Below are 18292 nucleotides of genomic sequence, written 5' to 3' on the forward strand. Positions count from 1 at the left end.
CCTGTCTGACCTGGGCCCTTCTGTGGCCCAGGATTTCTTGAAACTCAAGTGTTGGTATCCCCCGACCCAGTCCTCTTAGCTCTCAAGCTGTGCCCTGTTGTATAGGAAGGCTCCCCAACAGGAATGAGGAATGACAGGGGTGGCACTATCCCTCCTACCTCCCCATGTGTCCTTGTCCCTACAGCCCCACTGCTGCCCACTGCTGCTTTTCCAAGGAGCCCCAGCACTGCCATACCTGGGGATCAGTGTTTATAGGTAACGTCCACTGGACCACAGCAACAGGTCAGGCAAGAACTCTCAACAGAATCCTAGCAACCAGGACTTCCCCTCCCGCTCCTGGGGTGTCTAGCAACTACCTGGGCACAACTTGTGCTGGTTCACTGGGCACTTGAATCTGCGAGGTGGCAAGATGTAGTGACCAGGCCAGCACAGTGCCCATCCCACTCTAGTTCTGCTCTATCTGTCTGTCAGGACCCGGGAGGTAAATAGGCTGCCTACTGCCTGTTCTTAGAGGTATGTTTGGTGGTATTGTTTGCTGAGAGGTTCTTGCTTGCAGATAAGCGGGGATCAAGGAAGGAGAGCAGGCCTGCTGAGTGGTCCTCACGAGGTCTCCTCATGGCAGACTCTCTGGTGGCCGACCAAATGGCTCGACTGACACTCAGACTCTTGGAAAAGGTAAGGAGGCCTGGGAAGGGCCATTTTTCTAACTCTTAAAGGAGCTCAACTTTTAGAGTTACGGAACAAGGCAACACATCTTTACTTTTGGCCTCTGGCAGACTGCCTGCCAGTGTGTGCTTGCTCCAGTGTCGAGCTTTTCAGTGGTTTCATCCCATGGTCACAGAATGTAGTTTCTTCCTCTGTTTCTTTTGAGAGCAGAATCTAGTTAGTTCTAGCACTTTCTGAGTCCCAAAGCAGACATAGTCTGTGCTTTAGATACAGCCTCATGTGACCTGCCGAGCTGGGCTGTGGCTGTTGACTCATCTCAAATCCATTCTTCTCACTCTTCCTGAGGGTATTTAGACTTTCATTCTGTCTGTCCCTATAGGTGACTGGGTGAGGCCAGGTCCTGATGGCTCCTCACACCTGCCTGCGTTTTTTTCTCCCTCTTAGAAGCTTCTCAATGGTGTCTCATGAGCTGTCCCTCACTTCCTCCATCCCTGTGGGGGTGCTGTGGGAAGACCAGCAGTTGGGTCAGCATTGAACCATCACAGGAACCTGCTTAGCTCAGGGCTGAGGTAGGATCTGTGAAGTTGCTGGACCACAGGCAGGTCGGGCTGCTCACTGGCAGGGATGACCAGGCAGTGTGCCCACCCAGGACATAGACATCATCATGGGTCATCCCGCCCAGGATCATCCATGCCTCAGAAAGCTGCCTAAGGAGGCCTAGTAAGAAAGTGCATCTTTAGTTTTTAAAATGAGAGCTATGTGCATGATACTGAGTTTATGGTCAAGGCAGTGTCTGAAGGAAGACCGGCGTCACAACCACCTCCACACAGCACGTCATGCTTCTAGACACTTTTGTCTGGTGCTTGGTCACATGGGAACACTCTTAGTCATTCCTATAGTCCACAGGCCAGGTGCTGACAGACAACAGCTAGAGGACAGGGCAGATGGGCAGAACAGGATGGAGGCAAAAGAGGGGGATAGGAAAGCAGGACAGGTGTGCGAGTGGGGAGGATAGGAGGATGGGGAAGGTGGGGAGGGCGAGGATGGGGTAAAGAGAACAGGACAGGTGTGCCCATGGGGAGAATGGAGAAGGTGGTGAGAGCGGGAGAGTGGGGGTAGGGTGAGGAGGACAAGAGAACGGAACAGGTGTGCCAGTGGGGAGCATGGGGTAGGTGTGGAGAGTGGAGGGGGGAGGACAGGAGAACAGGACAGGTGGGCAGATCTGGATCCTTATCACACATGGTCTCTTGGTCTCTCAGAAACTGGAATGCGAACGTGAGAACATGGAAGGTGACTCTGAAGTTCCAACCCTCATGACAGGTAAGAGCCCTGGGCTGTTTGGACTGGCACAAGACCAGTCATTCTGAGGGGAGATGGGAACAGTCTGCTGATGGCAGTCACCCCTGCCTGCTTCCTCCCTTCTTCCTGTTACCAGCATGCTACCCTTAAAAAAGTTTCCTTGGTAGGGAGCTCTGGTGGCCTAGTGGCAAGAAGCTGCACTGCAATCACAGAGGTGTGTGGTTTGAATCCACCAGATGCTCTGCCGGAGAAGGAGGAATAATCTCCTCCTGTACCAGTTAGATCTGATTTGATAGCGCACACGCACACACAAAAATAATTTAAAAGTTGTCTTGGCATTGTGCATGAAAGGCTTTTATCATTAAAAACTTTGAAAGATTAAATTACCTACCTAGATCATCCAGGTTATAAGTGGCCACACCAGTATCAAACTCAACAGCCATTGATTCTGGAGCCTTGAAGTTGGACTGAGAGTGAGAGTGGGGCCAATCTGGTCCCCAAGATTCTGTGCACTCTCCCCACTGCTTGCCCTCAAATGCTCAGGCCACGTGAAGTCAGGAGGTCACTACATCAGTGGTGATAGAGTTGAGGTCCAGTGACACCTGGAAAGCACTGAGAAGCTCAGAGGAGAATTTCTTACCCTGAGGGTATGGGCTAGTGGGGGAGACCTCTGGCCTGGGCAGGCCTGCAAGACAGCGGGAACTCCAGACATCTGACAAGAGCAATAGATCAGGCGTAGGGCCTTGATTCAGTTAGAAAATTCCAAGCCAAGTTGCCCAACTAGGAGATCCCAAGAGAGCAGAATCAAAGAATAGGCATGAAGGGAAGAAGTTGGCTGCAAGCAGGGCAGCCATCTCTGAGCAAGTTGAGGATATTGGTGGTTGCAAGTAATGATGTCTGACAACAGAGTCCTGCTTCCACTATATCCTGTGAGGGACATCTTTGCCAAGCTCATGGTCAGTAGAACTGGCAGGATTATCTCTGGGGGTGCTACAAGAGCTGTAAGTGCTGCATCTGGGTGGGCCCTCTGTGACTTCTTTCCAGTAATCAAATGGTTAGATTCCAACAGAAAGGCTGAATATCCTGGTGGCCCCAGTCACTCCTTTGGGACAGGCACTTGCTAGAGAATTCAGGTCACAGGGCAAATGAGATATGGAATGTTTTCAAGGGTGCACCACAATGCAAGACTGTACTTCCCTTCCAGGAGATGAGGTCAGACCAGAAGATGCCCTGCAAAGTGCCCTGAGGAGAAGGAAGGACCTCCTGCAGAGACTCTGGGTAGGCCTAACCCCTCCAGCCAGCCTGATCTGAATCTGCTGCAGTTCCTATCAGTGAGGCTACTGCTCTGTCCAGCAAAGATGGAACAATCAGCCCTTTTACAGAGGCATCTTCAGTCTCTCCTGTGTCTTAACATTGCTTCTTTACTATTTGTGACTCACTGTGGAACCTGTTGAAATGCATCTTCCTAAAAAAGGTATTTCATGTAGGCAGCCTGTCAGTACCTTGAATTCTAGCAAGGAGCTTATTAGCCAGCTGAAGAGCCTGCTTTGGTTGCACACATCCAAGGTAGAATATTGAAGAAGGGTCCAGTTTCTCTGGGAAAAGGGAATTGATGCCCCAGGCTTTAGTCCAAGGCTGCAGTGAGGAACCCCTGGCCTGTGTGCTGGGCCCAGTTCAAAGAGGCTGTTTTAAAGAGGACGACCTCATTGTAGTGGGAGTGGGCACTGAGGCATGCTTTGGAAAGAGAAAACACTCTTTTGGTGGAAAATAAAATGAGTCAGTAACTAGCTGAAATCACTTGGTAAATTAATGAACAAACATGATCTTCACATGTATACCTTGAGAGGACCTCTGGGCCATGCTTTACACACTGAGTCACTCCCAGCAGGTGGAGAGTCCACTGCTACTTTAGGCTGACTAGGCCTCTTGAAGCCTGGTGCCTGGTACTGGCCATGGTCCTACAATCTCAGGTCCCATATACACTGTGGAGGGCATGAGAGCCCCTGAGAACACACCCTTCTCATCAGCCCTAAGATGACTCCTCGAGCAAGCCCTGTGACTGGAGATCTAATCGTTCATACCAAATGTGGGTCCTTTCCCAGCACCCCTGAATCTTCCTTCTACAGGAGGCCAGCATGCTTTGTGTGTGTTGCAGGAACAACACCTCCTGGAGGAACTCTCCCGGGCCCACACTTGGAAGGCGTCAAACAGAGGGGCCTGGGGATCCATGCTGCCCCCAGAGGTGCCCACTGTGTGCAGCCACCCCCCTGCATCCCCTCCTCCACCAGGCCCAGAGTCACCACGCATCATCCAGCAATCGGTAAGAGGCACATCCTTACCAAGCAAACGTGAGAACAGCATCCTCTCTGTACATGCTTTTGTTCATATGTGCGCGTGTGAGCATGTGCACTAAATATGCACACACTCCCAGCCCTGCAAATCAGCTACTGAAGAGTCCTCTTAACCCTGTTACGATTAAGAGGCTGACCTCCCAACTTCACCTTCTTGATGCCAACACTAGTCTCCACCATTGCACCAGGAGAGTGTGAGGGAACTGTAGCACTGGGAGAGGTATGCCAACTCTTTAAAATTTTCATGGTGACTTGGAGATTCTTTTTTAATTTAAAAATCATTAATTTTTAAAAAATCATCTATTGTAGGGTAATTTACAAATATCTTGTTGTCTTTAGTAATTTGAACAATGGACCATCAATGCTTTTGACAAGAACAGCATTAAGCTTACCGTTTCTTTATCTCTTGCCTGAGGATGATACTAGATTTTTGTTAATCCAAAGCTTCAGCATCTGAGATGATTTCCGTCAGCTCCCATGTGATGACAGCTTGGCGGGTCTGGATGAACGTCAGTCAGCTTGTCCATCATCTCCGAGGCATTCTTGCCAGCGTTGTCCATAGCTGTCGTCCCTGCACCTAACTCATTAGTGGTGGACTCCAGAGAGCAGTAGCTAAAGTTTGCTAGATTGTACTCTTGATAATTCTGCAGCACATCAGCATCAATATCGTCATAAATACTCAAGCATGCAGCACTTGCAGGGGAATTAAGGGAAAATAGAGACTTTTCTTTAGTCTTACAGGAGGTGACAAACCTAAATGGATTAAAGAGGATAGATCATTCATCAAATTCATAACAAGAGTTCAGCAATTCAAGGACAATAACTGATGCATCTCCAAATGCAGGTGGCTTTCTTCCCACTTCTTTAAATGTCACCAGAAGAAACTGGTCCAAATGAATCCTATGAAGCATGCCCCTGATGTCATCTCCAATCCCCACCATCATGACTTCTTTTCCAACTGCTGTAGGCTTGGCCACATCACTTTTCATCTGTTTAGCAACTGAGGAATGAACAGCGCCACAAAGCCCTCGATCTGAGGCTATTCCAGTAATAAGGCTTTTCTTCTTGCCTTCATGAGCCTTCGTATCAGATTTCTCATAGAGAGCCAGAGATCCGACTCCAAAAACCCAAGCTGGTTTTAATTCCCTCTCTGCTCTGGCATATCTTGCTGCTGCTAACCATTTTCTTAGACTTGCTAATTTTTCTGGATGCTTTTAATTGTCTTTAGTCACCTGTTAATATCTTTCAGAGTTGCCATATTTTGACCTTGGGTCCATTGTGGCTGCACAGCGAGGCTGAGAGAACAAGGCGCACCTGAGAAAACATGGTGGGGCTACATGGTGGGACTGGCCACAACCCGGAGATTCTCAAGACTCAAGTGACTGAACTTAAAAGTCAGTGGTTTGCAATTGAGAACTTTGCACTTTTTTCGATCTTCTGAATTAAAAGCAACAGAAATCAATTCTGTCTTAAGCAAAAGAAAAATGTATCAAATGGCAATTGGGAACACAGAAAAGGGAGGGAAACTTAGGATGCTATATCTTAATTATCTACTGCTGCAATAATAGAAAGCTAAACAAAACAAACATAAATTGGTAGTTTTAACAAATGAATTTCTCATTGACAAATGAGTACCTCCAGCATTGTATCTGTTTGTTGAAGTATCTCAATTAATAGTCTATAAATTCCTGGAGTGGTGGTGGTGTTGGTGTTGGAGTAGATCCATATTTGTTTCCATTTCTAAGAAAGGGGACCCATCAGAATGTGGAAATTTTAGAACAATATCGTTAATACAAAAGGCATCAATTATCTTTCTATCATCCCTAGTCATTGTCCAGCTCTCTGATGCATAGCAAGCAATTGTGAAGACTATGGCTTGGATCAGGTGCACCTTAGTCTCCAGCCTGATATCATTGCTCTTCAGTACTCTGGAGAAGTCCCTGATAGCTTACTTTCCCAATGTAATTTACCTCTTGATTTCCTGGCTGCTGGTACCAAGAGTGTTGATTGTGGAGCCAAGCAAACTAAAACTGTTAACAATATCGATCTCTTCACCATCCATAATGATGCTACCAATTGATGCCTCTGAGCTGTAGTGCTGGAGAAGAGTGTTGACTATACCACGGACTGCTAGGAGAACAAACAGGTTTGTCCTGGAGAAGGTGAAACAGGGCTGCTCCTTGAAAGCAAGAATTATGAAGCTTTGTTTGACATATTTTGGGTATGTTGTTGCAAGGAGGGACCAGTCCTTGGAGAGGGACATCATGTTTAGAAAGGTGGAGGGACAGCGCAAAAGAGAAAGACCCTTGATGAGATGGATCGATTCAGTGATTGGGGTAATAGGAGTAGGTGTGTTGGAGACAATGAGGTTGGCACAGGATAGAGCAGGGTTTAGGGCTCTTGTACATAGGGTCATTATGAGTCACAAATGACTTGACAGCAAATAACAACAAACAACAACAATCACTAATATCACATGCAAGCAAAATATTGCTGAAGATCATCCCAAACCAGCTGCAACAGTACATGACAGAGAATGGCCAGACATTCAAGCTATATTTAGAAGAGGCCTGACACCAGGTATATTATTGCTGATATCACATGGACCCTGACTGAAAACAGAGAATACCAATAGAATGTCTATTTATGTTTTATTGACTTGCTAAAACGTTTGAAAATGAGTGGATCATGACAAACTAAGGACAATGGAATCCCAGAACACTCAATTGTGCTCATGTGATATCTATACCTAGATCAACTATTTTCCAAACAGAGCAAGGGAACACTGGATGGTTAGGTCTGTTATTCATAGAGTCCCTACTCTACTCAACTGCACCTAACAACAAAACAACAATTCCTGTTATTCACCAGTGCCCTCAGTGCGTCTTTGACTTGTTTCTTAAATCTTGTCAGTTCTTACTTGTATGTATGCTTTCTACTAAAAATATTTGAACATTGACTAGAGTTGGCTTTTTGTTTTATTTTGTTTTTTGGTACAGTGATTCTCGGTATTGCTTCCAACTTCTTTTTTATTTTTTAAATTAGATTGTGTTGTTGTGTGCATCAAGTTGGAACTGACTCATTGCCCACCCTCAAGTGGGTTTTTAGAGGCAATTAACCACGTGGGAGAATGTTCCCAGCCTTCTCCCAAAGAGAAGCTCATGGATTTGAACTCAGTACTTTTGAGATTGCAGTGCAGCTCCTTTACCGCTAGGCCACCATACTTCCATCTTCTTCTGATGCTTTCTATGTTACTCAATAGGGAGCTCTGGTGGCCCAGTGGTAAGAAGCTGTGCTACAATCTCAAAGGCATGTGGTTCAAATCCACCAGTTGCTCCACCTCTGAAAACCTACCAGAGTGTCAGCTGTGGTTTGGTTCTGACTCTACCATACATAAAATGTTATTCAATATTTTGCCCATAGAATCCTTCAATATTGTAACTAAAGACTTTAATTTTTCTTCCATTCTTTCAGCTTAAGAAATTCCAAGCATGTTCTTCTTTTTGGTTTTCTAACTCCAAGTCTTTTCATATTTTATTTTTAACACTGTACTTTGTCTTCTTGAGTTGTCCTTTGAAATCTTCTGGTCAACTCTTTTACTTCATCATTTATTCTATTTGCTTTAGCAATTGTATGTTCAAGAACAAGTTTTAGAATCTCTTCTAGCATCCGTTTTTATATTTTCTTTCTTTTTTGTAATTTAAATGACCTTTTGCTTTCTAGTCCTACTTGATAAGCACATTCCATCAATTCAACTTCTAGAGCGAATCAGCCATATATTACCTTAGATGGGTGGATGGCAGGTGAATTGATGAATGAACAATGGTTGGATAAATGGATAGATGGTTGAGTAAGTGAATGGTTGGATGAGTAGATATGTCTATCAGTCAATTGATGATTAGACAGGTGAGTGATGGATGGATGGATGGATAGATGGATGAATGGTAGATTGGATAAATATGTGAATTGATGGATTTATGGATGCTGGAGAGGGTGGATGGATGGGGAGCTACAGATACAAGTAGATTTAAGGATGGATGATTGCATAAGTGGATGAATGAGTAGATTACAGGGTATATGGTTGGGTGGATACTATAGGACATGCCTTGTCAAATGCCTTCAGGTAACTGATCAGCTGCTTTCTCCTAGGTACCTCAGCCCCCTGCCACAATCATTCAGCAGTTGCCTCATCAGCCCCTCATTACACAGATTACTCCTCCTCAGGCCTTCCCGACTCAAAGGTCTGGGAGTATTAAAGAAGGTAAGTAATCCAGAGAAATATTATAGAGAATTTATGACATTCCATATTGGAAAAAATATTTTGTAAGCAGGATAATCACTTGAGGTCAACTTTCAGCTACTCAGTTGATACTATACATTTATTAGCATGAGGATAGTTTTAATTTTAAGAAATCACTATGTGAACGATATCTCTTCAAGAAAGAAACAAAAACTAGGAGAGAAGGCACTGGACTCGGAGTCAAAAGAACTGGGCGCTAGTCCAGACTAATCCTTTAACTAGTGATACAGAAATCTTGGTTAAATGGCTTGTTTTAAAGTCACTGTTAGATATTTTTTTGCTTTTAAAAATAATTTATTGAGTTATCAATATCATTGAATAAACTGGACATGCTTGTGTTGTACAATTTTGACATAATATATATCTCATCACTACAGTCAAGATAGTAAGCATATCCATCATCCTCAAAGTTCCAGTTTTTTGTTTTTGTTTTGTTTTTTCTGCTGAAACCCAGGAACGAACAAAGTTACAGTTTTCACTTCCTCCTTTTTGCTCCCTCAAGGAGCTACTCAGTTTTTGTCTCTATATATTAATTTGAATTTCCTAGCTCTCATATAAATGGAATCACAATTTGTATTCTTTTTTTGTTTGGTGCTTTTTCACTCAGCATGATTATTTTAATATCCATCCCTCTTGTTCGCCATATGACGACTTCACTCCTTTTAATTACTGAGTAATACTCCACTGTGCAAAGGTACCACTGTTTGTTTATCTGCCCTCTTGTATGTGGATGCTGCGGCTGTTTCTGGTTTGGGATTAATACAGAAAAAAGCTGCTAAATCATGTCCAGTAGACCACCAAACAATATAAGTTTGAACTGTGAGGGACCACGTAGGTGTATATATGTTGTTACTGCAGTGAGCTCAAATATTGCTAATCATCTCTGCAGGAACAGTTTGCCTCTCCCTGAAATTCTCTAAACATTCCATTTCCTTCTGCTGTTATGAGATTATCTTCTCTCTGAAAAATATGCAGCCACTGTCAGTTAAATATTTCCTGTCCTGGGACTCCAATCTGAACTATACTCGTCTCTTTTTTTATGCTCCAAGCCACCTAACCTTACTTACATGTTTTCCTTTTTAAATTCTAAAAAAAATTTTTGAATATATCTTATAGTTTGCTGATATATCTACTATTCTACTTATTTGATTCATTTTTTACAATTTCTGCAAATATATTGTTATTTCTAGAATTTTCATTTTTAAATTTCCTGTTCATTCTGGTTGTAGTGGTTGTTGTTATAAACCATTGAGACGCTTGTGACTCATAGTGACCCTATGTACAAGAGACCTAAACCCTGCTCTATTCTGTATAAGCCTCACTGTCTCTGACACACCTAATCCCGTTACCCTAATCACTGAATTGATCCATCTCACTGAGGGTCTTCCTCTCTTGCGCTGTCCCTCCACCCTCCCAAATATGATGTTCCTCTCCAAGGACCGGTCCTTCCTTGCAACATGCCCAAAGTATGTCAGACAAAGCTTCATAAATCCTTGCTTTCAAGGAGCAGCCCAGTTTCACCCTTTCCAGGTTAAACCTGTTTGTTCTCCTCGCAGTCCATGGTATATTCAATACTCTTCTCCAGCACCACAAATCAAAGGCATCAATTTTCTTTCTATCATCCCTATTCATACTCCATCTCTCTGATGCATAGCACACAACTGCGAAGATATAGCCCGGGTCAGGAGCACCTTAGTCTCCAACCTGATGTCATTGTTCTTCAGTACCCTGGAGAGGTCCTTGACAGCTGACTTTCCCAAAGCAATTCATCTCCTGATTTCCTGGATGCTGATACCAAAGTATTGATTATGGAGCCAAATTCCTGTATTAGGTTTACATTTAAAAAAATGCTATTTTTCTTTCTTTTCCTTTTTTACGGGAGCTCTGGTGGTCTAGCAGGTACCAGCCAAGGCAGTTTGAATCCACCTGCTGCTCCAAAAGAGCAACACGGGCAATCTTCTTCTATGTAATTTGTAGCCTTTCAAATCCTGCTGGAGGGTCAGATATGAGTCAGTTCCAGCTTGATGAGAATGAGATTTTATTTCTGTAAGCATTTTTTAAGATTATTATGTGTAATGCAAACTTTGGAAGGTGTTTCTTCTAGATTTTTTTCCCATGGTTAAGCTTCATCCTTTGTATTTGGAAATTGTGTGTGTAAAACAGAGAGATCATGATTTTTTAAGATTTTATTGATACAAACATATAGGAAAGTATACTAATAAAACATTCATTTTGACAAAATTTTCAGATCATGAGACACTTATATAAATATCAAGATTTAAAAAAAATCAAAACTCATTCTGCCGCCTTCCTTCCTTGTGTCTCATTCCAGTCATTACACCCTCACTCCAAACAAGATAGCTACGATGTGGACTTCCAACAACACAGTTTTACTTGTCTTTAAATTTCATATCTATTAAGTGTTACACATGTTTGTTGCTATGTGCCATCAAGTCACTTGCGACTCATAACAACCCTATGTACAACAGCCCTAAACTTTGATCTGTCCTGTGCCATTTGCACTGTCTCCGATACACCCATCCAGATTATCCCAGTCACTGAATCAATCCACCTCATAGGGGGCCTTCCCTGCCTGCGCTGTCCCTCCACCCTACCAAGCATGATGTCCCTCTCCAAGGACTGGTCCCTCCTTGCAACATACCCAAAGTATGATAGACGAAGCCCCAAAATCCTTGCCTCCAAGGAACTGCCCGGGCAGTTTTAACTCTCTCCAGGATGAATCTGTTTTCCTAGCAGTCCATGGTACCCTCAATACTCTTCTCCAGCACACAGCTCAAAAGGCATCAATTCTCCTTCTATCCTACTTAGTCATTGTCCAACTCTCTGATGCATAACAAGTGATAGCAAAGATCATGGCCTGTATCAGATGCGCCTTAGTCTCCAGAGAGACACCATTCCTCTACAGTACTTTGGAGAGGTCCCTAACAGCAGACTTTCCCATAGCAATATGTCTTTAAAATTCCTGGCTACTGGTGCCAAGAGTTTTGACTGTGGAGCCAAGCAGACTAAAGCTGTGAACAATCTCAATCTCTTCACCATCCGTCCTGATGCTGCCAATTGGTCCAGTGGTGAGTATCTTTGTCTTCTTGACATTGAGCCTCAATCCATATTGGAGGCTGCAGTCCTTGACCCTCTGCAGCAAGCGCTTCAGGTCCTCCTCAGTTTCAGCAAGCAGGGTTGTGTCATCTGCATAACGCAGATTGTTGATGAATCTTCCACCAATCCTGACTCCACATTTCTCCTCATAGAGCCCCGCCTCTCGGATAATCTGCTCTGCATACAGGTTGAAAAGTTATGGAGACAAGACACATCCCTGGTGTGCGCCCTTCCCAATTTAGAACCATGCAGTGTTTCCTTGCTCTGTTCTGATGACTCCCTCTTGGTCCAAGTATAGGTTTCTCATTAGCACGATCAAGTCTTCTGGGACTCCCATTCTTCTCAGAGTCAGCCACAGTTTGTTGTGACCCTCTCTAGGTCGAACCTCTTTGTTTTCTTAGTAGTCCATGGTATATTCAATGCTCTTCTCCAAGACCATAGCTCAAAGGATTAATTCTCCTTCTATCCTTCCTAGTCATTGTCCAGCTCTCTGACACTTAGAAATTGATTGCAAAGACCATGGCCTGTATCAGGCACACCTTAGTCTCCAGAGTGACATCATTGCTCTTCAGTACTTTGGAGAGGTTTCTAACAATCGACTTTCCCATTGCAATACGTCTTTTAATTTCCTGGCTGCTGGTGCCAAGACTGTTGATTGTGGAGCCAAACAAACTAAAGCTGTTAACAATCTCAATCTCTTCACCATCCGTCCTGATGCTGCCAATGGGCCCAGTGGTGAGAATTTTTGTTTTCTTGATATTGGACATCAATCCATATTGAAGGCTGCAGTCCTAGAACTTCCACAACAGAACTTCAGGTCCCCCTCAGTTTCAGCAAGCAGGATTGTGCTATCTGTATAACGCAGATTGTTGATGAATCTTCCTCCAATCCTGATGCCACACTTCTCTTCACATAGCCCAGCCTCCTGGATAATTTGTTTTGCATATAGGTTGAAAAGGTATGGAGATAGGACAAATCCAGAGTCATTGTACCTAAATGAGTTGGAAGACACAGAAGAATTTCATGAAACAACATATGAGCAACAGCCTATGGTAACGAAGGAAGAAGTTCAAGTTGCTTTGAGGGAATTGGCAAAAATAAGGCCCCAGGAATTGATGGTATACCAATTGACGTATTTCAACTAACAGATGCTGCCCTAGATGTGCTCACCAAGTTGTGTCAAGAAATCTGGAGGACAACCACTTGGCCAACTGACTGGACGAGATCTCTGTTTGTTCCCATTCCAAAGAAAGGTGATCCCACAGAGTGTGGAAATTACTGAACAATATCACTGCTATCACATGCAAGTAAGATTCTGCTGGAGATCACCCAAAAATGACTGGGACAGCACGTCAGCAGAGAATTGCCAGAAGTCCAGGCTGGGTTTGGAAGGGGTCATGGTACCAGGGATATTGTAGTTGATATTAGATGGATCTTAGCTGAAAGCAGGGAATACCAGAGGAATGTCTATCTGTGTTTCATTGATTATGCAAAGGTGTTTGACTGTGTGGATCACAACAAACTGTGGCTAACTTTGAGAAGAATGGGAAGTGTTCTGAGGAACACTTGATTCTGCTAATGTGAAACCTGTACTTGGACCAGGAGGTAGTCATCAGAACAGAGCAAGGAAACACTGCATGATTCTAAATTGGGAAGGGTGTACGTCAGGGAAGTGTCCTATCTCCATACCTACAGTATATCACAAAGAATCTTTGGGGACCATGATTTAGGCTACCATGTTATACCATTGTATTATTATCCAAAAATTAATTGTGGACTCATTCTTTTGTGGTTGGATGTTACATTTCTTTGCATTTCAGGGTGCTGCTTATGAACATGTGATTGTTATTATGTGTCTTGGTGAATGGACGTGTACATTTCTGTGGGGACTAAATTGCTGGGTTCTGAAATATGGCCAAAGAGTTTTCCAAAGTAGTTGCACTAATATACAACCCAGAGAAATGTATGAGAACTTGAGATGTTTCACATCAATCCACCAACACTTCTTATTTTAATAAAATTTTATTTTTATTTTTTTTAGAGAACATTTACAGAGAAGTTAGCTTTTCATTCCCTCATTGTACACTTTACCCCCTCTTCTTCCCTTCCCACTTCCCCAGTTCACTTTTAAAAAAAAATTCATTAATTATTTCACAATTAAGCTGCCTGTCCCTGCCCCAAGTCCTCTTTGCAATAATATTTCTTATTCTGAAACACTTATTATTTTCTGATTATTTTCATTTTAGTCAGTCTAGTAGATATGTCATAGTGTATCATCTTGGTTTTTATTTACATTCTCCCTTTTAATATATTTATTGGCCATTTGAACATCATTTTGGTAAAATACCCATTCAAGCATTTTCTCTTTATTCTTTCATATTGTTAGCCGCTCTTAGTGATAATGTGGGAATTTTTAATGTATTTTAATTATTTTTTTAAAACATATCCATTGCAAATATAAAAATGAAAATAGTACTATCAAGCTGATTCTGACTCATAGCAACCCTCTTCAAGGCTACAAGTCTTTCTTCCTCAAGAAGCCCGTGGATTTGAACACCTGACCTTTTGGTTAGCAGCATGACCTTTTGGTTAGCAGCATCACACGTAACATACTGACTTGAGGGCACCTAACAGCAACAATTGTAAATATCATGTTCCATTTTGAGACTCACTTCATCATTATCATCATATTGTCTCTAGATAAACAAGAATTGTTCATTTTATAATATTCATTTGTTAGAGTCGTTTCCTTTATAAAGAGCTTTAGTGGCCTAGTGGGTAAGGAGTTATGCTGCCAACCCCAAAGTAGGCAGTTTGAATCCACCAGCTATTCCATAGGAGAAAGTCTCCTTCTGTGTGACTTAAAGCCGCTGAAAATCAACAGCTATAAATAAGTTCCAACTTGATGGCAATGACTTCTTTCCTTTATAAGAGGAGGTCTAGGAATGCTGTCGTTGAGGCATTTAGCTGCTAAGAAATCAGCAATTCATCCATATCAGCTACTTCACAGGAGAAAGATGTAGCAGTCTGCTTTTATAAAGATTCATGGCCTTGGAAATCCTATGGCTATTTCAGCTCTGTCCTACGGGGTTGTTGTAAATCAGAATTTACACTCTGATGGTGGGTTTGTTTCCTTTTGCTTTCCTTTCCTTTCACTTATGGTTTATGGCACTATGTGTCCTGTTGAAGAAATCTTTCCCCAATGAAGATCATAAGGATGCTCTTCTTCCATATTCTCTACAAACTTGGTTTACTCTTCACATTCGGATTTACAATCCATCTGGAATAGATTTTTGTATATTCTGTGAGGGGAGAATCAACATTCTTGTTACTATTGCTGAGGTTATTAACCTCACCTTGATTTATTGAAAGGACCATTATCCCCCGCTGCACTAATCTGTCTCCTTCATGATAAATCAGGTGATGGAGGGGAGTCAGTTTCTGAACTCTATTATTTCCTAAGGGCCTAGGTGTCTAATCTTTCTATCTTGATTTTATTCTACATGAATCCTGTTGGCATGACTTGGCAAGTTTTTCTCTCTGAGGCCCTGTTATTACTGCTGCTTGTGGGTTGGGTATGCTCTGGCTGCAGGACCCCTTGTATTTCTTCTAGGTTCTATCCCAAGCAGTGCTGTTAGATTCAGCTTCTTCACTTTCAGGCTCATATGAGGATTCACATTCCCATAACTGGTGCTGCTTTAGGAATCAGCTCTGGCTGTCCCTCCTTCCTTGCTCCCGGAGCCTCTTGGCCTGTCTGAACCCTCTCCTCAAGCCGTCCTAAGCTAGGCTTCCATGCATTTGTTGGGGAGGATGGGCTTAGGAGATCTCTCCTTTCATTATCAGGATACAAAAATCTAAAGGACTGTGTTTCTGTGATCTAGTTGCCGTGCAAAGTACCAGTATTTCCCTATTATATTGGCAGAAATGAGAATGTTCCATACTCCCAGTGTCAGTGAGTCTACTGGCTAACTGGGACTGCTGTAACAAATCCTCACAAAGTAGATAGCTTACAACAGAAAGCTATTCTCACAGTTCTGGAGCCTAGAGTCGCACATGAAGGTGTAGGAAGGGCCTTGCTCCGTCTTGGAGTTCCTTCCTCAGAGGATCCTTCTTGCCTTCCTCTCACCTTCTGGTGACCCCAGGCACTTCTTGGGTTATGATTGCATCACTCTAGTTTCTTAGTTCTCACGTGACTTTCTCCTCCATCTCAAATTTCACTTTGCCTCTCTCTTATAAGGATACTTGCCATTGCATTTAGGGTCCATCTGAACAATCTCCTTTCTCAATTGAATCAAATTTTTCCAAATTATGGTCATATTCATAGGTCCCCAAAATTAAGACATGGACATACTTTGAGGCACACCAAGCAACCCAAGAAAGTAAGGGTTTGAGGAATGAGATTCCTGTTCATCAGTAGTAGAAATGAAAATTGGCGCAGGCCCTTGGAAAGCCAACTTATGTAAAAAAAAAATCCACAGACACACAAAAAGAAAACTTATGTACCCTTTCAGCCAGATGTTTCACAGCTCAAAAGATTTCTCTGACCTTCAGTGCACCAGATATTCTATTGCTTGTTACACACCCTTTTAATTTTATTATTATTTTTATGTGTTTATCATCTAGTTGGATCTGACTGGTACAGGAGGAGATTGCCCATTTTTATTTTTTTTTAAATCTTGTGGTGCTGGAGAAGAGTGTTGAATATACCATAGACTGCTAGGAGAACAAACAGTTTCGTCTTGGAGAGAGTGATGCCGGGCTGCTCCTTGGAGTCAAGGATTCTGAAGCTTCGTCTGACATACTTTGGGCATGTTGCAAGGAGGGACTGGTCCTTGGAGAGAGACATCATGTTTGGGAGAGTGGAGGGACGGCACAAGAGGGAAAGACCCTTGGTGAGGTGGACTGTCAGAGACAATTAGGTTGGCACAGAATAGAGGAGGGTTTAGGGCTCTTATACACAGGGTCACTATGAGTCACAAGCGACTCAATGGCATATAACAACAACAACATTTTAACAAAAGTTTACAGTAAACTTAGGTTTCTATTCATTCATTGTTGCACATTTTTCTCCTTACCTGCCCCCATATATACTATTTTAAGTGAATATCCACAAACAAAAACACTGTTTCCAAAGTAGACCTTGTCCCCGGCACCCCACCTACACAAAGGCTGAGCTCCGTCCACCTCTCCTTCCAGACATGGTGGAGATGATGCTGATGCAGAACGCCCAGATGCACCAGATCATCATGCAGAACATGATGCTCAAGGCCCTGCCACCTACCGCGCTTGCTGCCCCGGTGCAGCGGGCCCCCGGCCTGCACCTCAGCCCACAGGTAGGCTCGCTCGGGGCTACAGAACAGTGGGACTACCTGATCCAAACAAAAGCACCTGGAGTTGCTTATCTTTTAGAAATATCAGCATGTGTGCACCTCTGAGGACTGAACTTCTGGCTCTCAGTGTGTAAGGAGGAGGCAGTGGCCCCACCCAAGAGGAGAGAGAGGTCTAGAAAGCTGCTGCTGGCCACATGGGCCCTGAGCTCTGGCTGGTGGCTGACCCTCCTCATTCCTCTCTAAACTGAGGCAGGAAATGGGAACCAAAAGGGGGGGTGTCCTTGTTTGAACTAAGCCTTCTCTGAAATGGGCCACTTCTGTGTGTTGTGTCAGGACGTGCAGTGGGCTCACCCTGCTCTCCTGCGAGCAGAAAAGCAGAGGCTGGCTTCAGTGCACCACCACCACCACTACCCACCGTCAGCCCCCCTGCAGCCTGTCTCTGCTTCCGGAACCCCTGTGGGTTACCACATGTGGCCCTCTGTCGTCTCAGCCACAGCGCTCCCACAGGCTGCCAGCTTCCAGCCAGCTGTGCGCCACATGGCTGGCCCAGTGGTCACTTCTGCCCTGCCTGCCCTTAATGAGTAAGTCCTCGTTGGATTGGGTAGAGGCTTGGTCTTGCTCAGGTGGGGTGGGAAATTGAGCGGACACAGCCATGGGCTTGCCGGGATCTGAGTCTCATTTCCATGCTCCCTGCCGAAAACCCAGAGACTTAAGAAAGGAGCTAGGAAAAGTGTTGAATCATCATCTTGCCGAGGGATGGAAGGTGGTGCCCAGGGAAGTCTCAGCCAGGGTTGCTGCTTCAGCCACACACAGTCTGGCTGAGTTTGAATCCCACACCACCTCCTAGGAAAAGCTGATTGTTGGTTCCAGTTATTTGTCCATTTGAGGCTGAAGTGTGTCTGAAAAGCATCCAATATAAAGTGGGCTGCTAATGTCCTCCTACCTGAGCCCAGGACAGGCTGTCAGTGTAACCCACGTGCACTGTAGTGTGTGAAGCAGACAAAATCACACCTTTCTTTATAACAAAGTCACCAGTGCAGACTTGCCCCTTTTCTCTAGGACTGTCTCTGATGGCACCCTCACCATGCAGGCCCCAGGTTTGTGAGCCCTGCATGCTGCAGACGGGTAAGTAGAGGAGTGACTGTCTGTCCACACCCACCTCGGGTCCCAGATATGCACTGTCTGCTCTAGGGAGCTTGAAAAGGTCTGAGCAGATGGCATCCTTGTAG

At 44.0% G+C, this 18292-nt stretch overlaps 1 protein-coding gene and 1 pseudogene across 1 annotated transcript; one reads left to right on the forward strand and one right to left on the reverse strand.

Moving 5' to 3' along the window:
• Positions 1 to 615: 615 nt before the first annotated feature.
• LOC102853769 (chromosome unknown open reading frame, human C21orf58) lies at positions 616 to 17648 on the forward strand. Its single transcript, XM_006903749.1, is given in 8 exon segments — positions 616 to 675; positions 1926 to 1967; positions 2405 to 2426; positions 3173 to 3243; positions 4121 to 4285; positions 8466 to 8577; positions 16930 to 17066; positions 17397 to 17648. Coding segments are annotated over 8 exon segments (861 nt in total).
• LOC102843308 lies at positions 4750 to 8419 on the reverse strand (annotated as a pseudogene).
• Positions 17649 to 18292: the final 644 nt, after the last annotated feature.

Source organism: Elephantulus edwardii, unplaced genomic scaffold (assembly GCF_000299155.1).
Source record: "Elephantulus edwardii isolate Elephantulus edwardi_28Jun2011 unplaced genomic scaffold, EleEdw1.0 scaffold00133, whole genome shotgun sequence".
Lineage (NCBI taxonomy): Eukaryota > Metazoa > Chordata > Mammalia > Macroscelidea > Macroscelididae > Elephantulus > Elephantulus edwardii.